This window comes from Charadrius vociferus, unplaced genomic scaffold, assembly GCF_000708025.1.
Source record: "Charadrius vociferus isolate BGI_N301 unplaced genomic scaffold, ASM70802v2 scaffold49, whole genome shotgun sequence".
Lineage (NCBI taxonomy): Eukaryota > Metazoa > Chordata > Aves > Charadriiformes > Charadriidae > Charadrius > Charadrius vociferus.
The window spans coordinates 3,209,206-3,218,572 of NW_009661375.1; the positions used below are offsets into that span (position 1 = coordinate 3,209,206).

At 39.2% G+C, this 9,367-nt stretch overlaps 1 protein-coding gene across 1 annotated transcript in view; it reads right to left on the reverse strand.

Moving 5' to 3' along the window:
• The window catches only part of SOS2 (son of sevenless homolog 2 (Drosophila)), a 56,415-nt gene that overhangs the window by 20,952 nt on the left and 26,096 nt on the right, over nt 1-9,367 (reverse strand). Inside the window, exons 8-11 of the mRNA XM_009893931.1 lie at nt 8,119-8,229; nt 5,985-6,073; nt 3,115-3,125; nt 748-785 (exon numbers count right to left, since the gene is read on the reverse strand). Coding sequence (XP_009892233.1) covers nt 748-785; nt 3,115-3,125; nt 5,985-6,073; nt 8,119-8,229 — 249 coding nt within the window. The remainder of the gene's footprint in view (nt 1-747; nt 786-3,114; nt 3,126-5,984; nt 6,074-8,118; nt 8,230-9,367) is intronic.

The following is a 9,367-nucleotide window of genomic DNA, read 5'->3' on the forward strand; positions in this document are numbered from 1 at the left end:
TTTTCTTTCAGATTTGTCTAATTTATAGACGGGTAGGAAGACAGAGAAACATTCTTGTATGGTGTTATCTACAGTACTCGGTGAAGTCAGTGACTTCAAGTCAATGAGAGAGTTACTACTAGAAGCATGCTCAAAATTAGCTATGTGTGTAACATAAAACATTTGTCAGATATTCAGGAAAAGTCAGTAGATACTCAACAGGAGAGAGCAGGAGGCAGTTCAGAAAGATAACCCTTTACCCTTTTACCGAGAGCCAATGCTAATTGTCAGGTACTGTTTTTCCTGTTATCTTCTCAACAATGTCCTGTTTCACAACTGACTTCATTAAATAGTTTGGAGGTTTGAAATAGCTGAGAATTAAACACTGCTTTATGTAACTATGTGTAGCATTCCTTCAGCTAGTCAATTAAACTCAGTATTTCAGAGCAAATTTAAAAGATAGAATGACCAAGATTCTCTCTTTGCTTCTTACCATTGTAAATTCTGCCAGGTTCGGCAAACTCATCTATTTCAAAAAGAAATGTCAATTCTGCACTGTGCAAACATAGTAAAAAAAAAAAAAAAGGCTGAAATTCAAGATTTGCTACTAATAGCAAAACGTAAAGACAGTGAGAATCAGTGTATTTCCTTTTTATAAAGACTTGATCCGTCTCTACCACTAGGCAGAAACTTCTTGAATTAGGAAATTCAACAGGCTTTCATATCATCTCCATACACTTGGCAGCAATATGCTTTGAGCAAAGCCTATTCAGAGAGTTCCTCTTTTTGGTTCTTGAAGGTGATCACTCCTAAAATACCACTGATATAAATAGAAGAGATTTTTCTTTTTAACCCCTTCCATGTTCAAGATCGCATGAATTTTTTTTAAGAAAATTCAAGCAAATAGATTGCTGGGCAAAATCAAGACAATATGCCACGCAGTTTTGGATAAACTCTGTTTTACCTACATACTTTAAGAGAAATCTTACTTACAATCACTCATCATGGCAGAAGCCTTCTTTTCCTTTCCCCAATACATTCCCTCAGCAAGGATATGTAGCTTCCTCTAAAAGTAATTGAGAGAACAGGATTTGACCAGATTGGTCCACTCTCTTCATGTAATTTAACCTACTCAAATTTTTATTTTTCACATGCCCAAACAACCTCCATATTATTACATATTAGAGAAATGAAAGTTTCATGGCCAAAAATTTTTGGGAAGTTTATGAGCTGAGGAACAGTACAGGGAAGGGAAAAATGTCTACCTCTGTGGAAACCCTTCTTTTCCTTACAGAAATGCCACAGAAATGGAAAGAACATAAAAATGGTGTGAAAAGATGACAAGTGCGAAAGTGGGAAAAGCTACCGAGTCTGATAAAATAGTCTTTGTCCTCACATGTCCTGAGCAGAATTTCTTGCATCCCCTTTCCAAAGGGAGCTGTGTTTGGCACTTAACAGACATGAAATGGTGTGTTTTGCTTTTTTTGTATTAAAAAAGAAGAAAAAAAAAATACACATTTGGAAGTAATCTAATCTATTTCTACACCCTAATGCATAGATTCCTGATGATCAGGCAGATTACCTGAAGCGTATCTCATTCTCTGTAATCACTGGACTGACATCTGCTTTTCCAAATGCCCGTTCTTAACAAGCATCTTTCCGTTTGAAAAGCAGATGCAAAAGTGTAAAATGCTTGCTAGACAGAGAAAATATGTAAATCTTTAGAAAAGGGAAAAGGGGATGCTGCTTATGCCAGATGGATTTAAAATACCAGTGATGATAAGCTGAGAGTATTAACTATTCAATTTATTGTACAGAAAACTGTCAGAAAAAAGTAATGAAGATGACTGTTCGCTTTAAAAAATTGTATCATGGTGATCCTGCAGAATACTGACTGGGGTTTCTCTGTCGGCCAATGATTAGGTAACAGCGGAAAAGATCGAAAGCTGGAATTTCATACATTTCGGATTGCTTGATAACAACAGAGCAAGTCACATGCAAGAATTAGGGATAATCCGCCTTCAAGTCACATGAGAAGGAAGGATATTCTCTATAGTCAAGCAAAGGAAAACCTTCTTGGACTTGAACACGGACTTAAACAGACCTCTGCTTACCTTCAGGATTTTAGTGATATATCTAACTGGCACCTTGCTGAGGATTTGGATGGACTACATGGCCCCTTGAGTTCTTTGCACTGCCTTCAATGAATAATGTTGCCTGGAACGCTGGTATCAACAGACACGCTTATGAAAGCGGACCTGGAGCTTGAAAGTCTGATGAAACATTAAGGTCTCCTCTACATTGCCAGCATTAAGGTGTTCATGCTTGGAAATGTCAAGCATAGTGTTTCAAACTCAAATACTCTGATAATCAAAGACGTCATAATCGGAATATATTTAGCCTGTTACCTGTTTGCAAGATCTAACAACTTTTGATCGCTAAGACTATTCTTTCCTTCAAGATAGTTTTATTTCTTTACATGACTTCCTTCAACCTTTGCCATCACCGCTCATTCCGAATCACCCTACGGCAGGTCCGTTTTCTGTCAATACTGGAACAAGCAACCAACCTTAAAGTGACATCAGGGCCTGCCCTCTGACTCGGCGTGTTCAAAGGTGATTTCCTGGTGACTAACGAAAAGCTGCCAAACCAAACAAATTCAACATGGGGGTCTCCAACCAACGTGCAACCCTGTGCCTCTTGCTTAGGTAAAGAGGAGTCTCTGATGAAGATCCTGCACCAGAGGCTGCACAAACAGGTTTTTCCACCAAGGAGAAAAATTCTACAGCTTGAAAGAATTTTCAAGCTTTTCACACTTTCATTCATTTTAGTTTTGCTGTTTTGCAAAAGAGCAAACATTGAGGCCTGTGCTTCTGTAAATCATTCATTATTTTATCTATCTCATAATTCAGTAGGGGTTTTGGAAACTTTCTTCAGGAGTAACAGTTTCGATCTTAGCTTCTCTCCCTACTGAAGCCATGAAAATATGAGTATTCTGTTGTTTTCTTCCATTTTTGCTAGGTCTTTTTCAACCGAGGTTCCTAGAGAAAAACCCAATGGTAACAAAGAAGTACCAGCAGTTTATAATATATTAATATTGTTGAATAAATACCTTCTCTAACCCTAAAACGCCACTTTTTAAAAATCTCTGCCGTAAATTTAGGGTGTTTTCAAACTACAACATAAATTTCAAATTTTAAACCTGCAACTAAAGTGATCACAACGAGAGACTCTGTGTTTACCATGAATCAGTATAGAGTGGTATGACAGTCAGCCTCTGCAGCTGAATTCTAACTCTATTCACAAATCTTGTATACTGTGGATAAAGGTTAAATTTCATCATTTTTGCTGCTAAAAGTCCCTAGCTAAAAAAGGCATTGCCTAATATTATATTTCATGCAGCATCCCGCTGCCCTATCCAAGCTAAAAATAATAAAAGAAACAGCAAAATGGTTTTGCACTATCTGCCAGACTTTATTCTTCAAAGATATGAGGAAATTAAAGAATGTGCGTGTATAACCTGATCCTATCAATGTTAACGGGAGTTATGAGGAGACTCAGAGCGCCCAAGAGACAGAAAACTCTTGCAGCATTACTGATTTAAGACGGGCTATCAAAACCAAATTGTCTTCTCTGTGCCATGGGTTAAAACATAAATAGTAACCACCCTTTCCTGTCACTGAAGAAAAAACTACCAAGTTTACATGCAAAGCATTTAATCGTAAGTTTTGAAAACACACAAAACTCTGCTCAATAATGTTAATGTTTCCCTAAAAAGCAGACAAACACTAGGCAGCTTGTAAAATCTGTTAAATATTTAGACTCTCCCAAAGCTGTGGTAGATGATTTCGTTATTTCATTTCATACTGATGCACTCCATTTCCCAGCTTTAAGACACAATGGGTCACTAATTAGCCAGACCTTCAGCATAATGCAGGTCACTAATCCAATTATGTCTTTTAAGTGTGAAAGAAGAACATTTTAAGAAGTTCCAGAGAATTATCGTATGCAACTGACCCTTACGGAAAGGGAAGTTACACTATTTTGAAAGAGAGCCGTATCTACGAAGCTATCAGTGCTCACTTCACAGCAGGGCTGGCAGAACCCTGCCGTGGTTCTGCTGTCATCCTTTAGTTCTTTGACCAGTTTATTTTCTTTTGGAAGACGTCCTTAAAGAAACATAAGCTTTATGAGGGCAAATATTAAAGCTACGGCAATGTAAAGTTTCTGTTCTCAATAGAGACAGTGCAGTTATCTAGAGGAAAGTTCACTGGTCGTTAGGGTTGTTTTGTTTGCCTTTTTTTTTTAAGCTTTGTTAACTTTTCTAAACTAACGATCATTAGAAGTGCTTAAAAATTTAAAATTTATTGAGACCACATGGATTTAAACCCTTCTACAAACCATCAGTAATCCATACACTGGAGATGTGTGGTTCATGGGTCAAAATAAATCATCCTTGTGTTTACTTATCTAAATCTGGACATGCAAGATATCACAGCAGACATAATGAAAACAGGACTGAACGTAAACAAAAGAAAAAAGAAAAAGTAGCAATATGTGCCAGATATTAACTACAGACCCCGTCTTAAAACAAGTTCTAGTTTTTGGCTTTGGATTCTTTTGAGAAAATTTTATATTGTATTATCCATAAGTTCTACGTTGCAAAGTTTCCTTTTCTTCCTACATACAAGTAAATCCTTTGGAATACAAAGGAGTCCCATATAACAGACCTGTACGATACTGCTAGTATCACTTTTTACATTGAGAACTTTAAAGTGTAATTTCTGTTGCTATTTCAAAATGTCAGCTGTAGCCACAGGATATTTTACCTGTTTAATTTAAATATATCCCAGGTAGTTAATAATTCGCTTACCCTTATAAGCATTATAAACTTTCCCAACACAATGGGGCAAATAGAAACTTCTTTTACAATATCCTCAGCTACTTAAAAAAAAAAGCTCTGATCTAAGTATTTTTCAAGATACCGCAACATTACTTTTTCTTATTCAAGAATGACTATTATAGATCTCAGATGTTAAATTTCTGCTGACTGCTGGCCTCTCTTCTCATAACTCACAGCAAAAACATTTGCTTGTAAGCAAATAGATACATGCTTAGTTACTTTTTGGCTTTTGGCTGTTACACCCAAGGGAAATATCTACTGATGTGAACCACCTTGCCAGCGCACATCAGAACGAAATATGTGCAAGTGATCTGTGGTCAAACCAATAGAGGCTGTTCTTAAATAAGTAATGCCTCAACAGGCAGAATTGCTCATAAATACGGACTAGATGCCAACCTAAATAACTTATATGGCAAGACCCCTGAAATACATCTTGCAGTAACAACTTTTTATCATCTGCATCAGAATTCCATAAAGCCTAACACTTCATCAATGTCATTTCTTAGAAGACAGAAAATAAGAAAATAATCATGCTTATTTTCATTTCTCCTCAATATGGAGAAAGTGTGGTATGCTATGAAAAATGGTATTTTCTGCTGTACCTCTTCCATTTAGGACTTGGGACAAATGGTTGAATTTTAAGAATGGATTATTCTGACTCCGCTGAAAGAAGGTGCCTCCCCAAACCCCAAAATAAGATCAGCTGAGCTGCAACCAGAGTGTGGCTTGAGACTGAGAATACTGATCTGAATTATGCTTAGCTTTTTCTGAACAGACAAAAAATTGAGAACTCAGGGAAAGAAGAAATTAGATTTGCATATTACAGTTTTAACTATATTAGAACTCAAATTCAATAAAGGTTTGTTGAATAAAATGTAGTTACTTCAAATGTTCATAACAGAGCAATAGATGCTCTGAAGATTTTTTTACATCATTTTACTTTTCAACATATACTAACTGGTGTCAAAATAATGTTTTCATAACTTTCAATTTTCACAAGCAGTAAGTAAAATAGAATCGCCTATTTAAAAGCTCAGATTCTCCACATTAAGAAGTGTTTTTAGCAGGAAACAAGAGCGTGGCTTCATTTACCTGTAGTAACTCAAAGTAGTGCAAACAATGATAGACTGGGATAAGCATGAGTCGTGGGAGGACATATCGTACAGCTTCTTTAAACCCTTCAGCAGTGGACTGAAAAGGAAAATAAACAGGATTACTTACACTGAAATACTCAAACCAGGACTGCACAAGGTCCTGAAGTTAACGCTGCTTTGAGCAAGATGGTTGCGCTAGACACATCCAGGGTGTCGCTGCCGATCTACATTACTCAGTGCTTACATCTAGTAGTAAGGAAGACAATAAGGTTTCCAAAAACATTTTTGTCTAATAAGACTCTTTATAAGACCCAGAGACACATAAACGCTCTGGAAACAGACATCAAGCAGAGAACCTGTAAACACCCTCTCCCAGGCACTGCAAGCACCCTTTTCCATCAACAGCTTCGGGTGGATTTTGATGCCCACTCACCAGTGAACCCATAGCTCTGGAAACACCCCTAACCCCCACAACAAATGTTGGCAGGATCTGCCTCCTTAAAATGGCAACTCAGAAGTAGCAAATCAAATATAAGAAGCTGCGGGGCCAAGCTACCCCTAAGTCATTTTATAAGCATCCTTAAATTCACATAGGGGTGCTCATATCGCAACCCCTAACACCTTTGTATTTCAGTGCTGCCTGCAGAACTCAATTAATAGCATCAGTTGAAGTACCAACGCCTAAATATACTGCACTGTCTATGGCTAAGCTGCACGCCTTATTCCCCAGTCAACAGCCACATCCCAGAATGCAGAAAATGCTTGAACATATTTTGAAAAAAGCTCATACCCATTTCCAAAATAACACGTTTTACCCTGGGCCACAGTTTGTGGCAGAATTTAAGGAAAACATTGGAATGTTAAAGACCAGCCAGGACTCCCATACAATCAAATAAACTTGTCACAAACTTCCCCCTCATGTCCTCTTCTCCCAGATTTGTACACTGTGCTTCAGGTTACACCCAATATACCACAGAAGTATCTCCTCTTCCTCAGGAACTGAGAATCACAAGTTTATGACTTAGAAAATGAGTTAGATACCTTCTCCCATTCCCAGCAGTTAACTAACACAATAATTCAGGTTGTCAGAAGAGGAGAGGTTTTCCAAAGGACAGTGAAATCCCTGCCACCTTCCATACCAAGGTAACCGTTGAACAGAAACAGCATCACCTGATCTCCTTCTTGGAAATGATCTCTCCCCCCATTTAAGATTTCTGGCTGCATGTCTCTGCAATTGCCACAGACAGCTCATATATGTCCACGGCCCAGAGCTTGGACCTCCACCTTCACTCCACAGCTTGGAGGAGGAGTGTGAAGGAACACCCCTGAGAAAGCCCAAACCTTTTTACAGTGAGAAGAATCAGAAAGGAGGCCAGATTCACCGTCAAATGACTCGGTTACAATTTAATCTGGCATTGGGCTCGAGGTTGATAAAGGCTTGAGGTTGGTAAAGGGCTTTACTTCATTCACCAAGTAGTATTTAAGGGTGAGATGATCCAGGTTACCAAGAGCTCAGAGCTGAAGAGGAAACACTCGCCCTAAAGGAATGGCTCAGAGGAATCTCGGGTTTAGGTGGGAGCACCGCTGATCAAACACTCGCTCAGCAGTTTCTCTAAGCGCATGTCTGAGCACAAGCTCAGTCTTCTGAACAGCAGTCTTTAATAGATCTGCCACGTTGGTGCAAGGAAGTAATAAAAAACAAAACACAAAAAAATAATCACGGATGATCTTGCTGGATGGTCCTATTAGAGAAATGACTCAAGAAAAACGGCCAGTCCCAGCCTCAATGCTGAAAAGTGGCCTGCAATATATGTGTGGAAAAAAATGAAAATATTGTGCCTGGTACCTGTGTTTGGCATTAAAAGGCAAAACAGAACTAGAAGTGGCAGGTATGAGAAGTCACCCTCTATCCTCAAACAACAGAGCCTGATGTGAGGACAAAAAAACCTGCAAAAGACTCATGGATGGGTCAGAGCTTTGTCCAGTTTTTACAGGAAGAGGCAGAGTCCAAATATCTTACACTGAAGAAAGATGAGAATCTAGAGGATTTCTTCCTCAGTAGTAAGCAAAGAATTAGTTAAAAAATTCAAACCTTTGAAATATGAGAACTAAAGCAATTCAGTATTTCTCATTTGCACTCACCTGAAAGTGGAGAGCAACAGCAGGTTTCGCCATTAAGTTATTAAAATGCTCGTGAAATTGTGGAGAGAGAATATCCTGCGACAAGGTTTCATACGGATCAAAGGCTTGCTCCTAAATAAAAACAGAGAATTATATACATACATGAAGGATGCAAGACATTTCTGTCCCAGCTGGTACAATTAATTCCTTTAATAAGCCGATACACAAACGGAACTTTTCTTGAAAAGATCAATTTTGCAAAACAAATACTCAGTAAACCACAAACCTTTTTCACTTCCAAATTTTAAACGCACACAACGTTTTCTCAGCATTCCTCAATCTCACCATACTTATCGCTAACAGAAACTTTGTTTTACTGAAGCAGTGGGAACCAAGAGAAGTTCTTCCTCTCAGCCCACCCACGTTTCACACAGAATGGCAATTTACCTCCTCTCTGTCACTAAAGAATGACGCTTCGGAAAGGAGTGCAGGTAAAGATGAACTTTGGAGACTGCCCCAAGGAGGCATTGTTGTACCACCACCGTTTCAGGGTACATCACGTAAGAACGGTCAGCCATAAGCACTGGACTTCTGCCCACTTTTGTGTGGCCGTGTTGGGAAGACACCTCACTCTGGGACAAAGCAGCCAGTCTGACGGAGTCTCCGAGGAAAGTCCTCTAATGACACCAAGGGTTTCAGGTGCAAAAATTATGACTCTGGATGGAGTATCCGGCTGTGACTCCGTAGTATCAACTGCAGCGGGATGGGATGAAAACCTGACTGTACATGAATCTCTGCAGGAATAATTTATGCCTGCTCATAGATCACCTGCTCCAGAGCCTGTCAGGCTGTTCCCCAGTCTCTGCAGACTCACTGGGCTGAATCACTCATGAATCACCGGCTTATCCAGCGCTGGTGGCACGATGCCCAGAATAAGCACATACCTCTTTTCACCTTAATGCAGAACTGCTTGTCAGAATACGGGCTGCAGAATCCGGGAGTACCAAACACCACAAAGGCTCATTGGAACATTCAGGTAAAGCCTCAAGTGTTCCATTTGCAGAAGGAAGGGTCCAGGGGATTTCCTACCTTACTCACGGGGCAGCTGCAATTAGACTCTTTGTGGGGAGGAGAGGCACAGAATGCACTTGCTTTTCACATGCAAATTGTAATCATCACTCTCAACTCTCCTCATCAAGTTCTAATCATCGCTGTCCATTCACATTAGATTGTATCTGGGAGGGGGGAGAAAGGGGGGGGATGAAGGGGG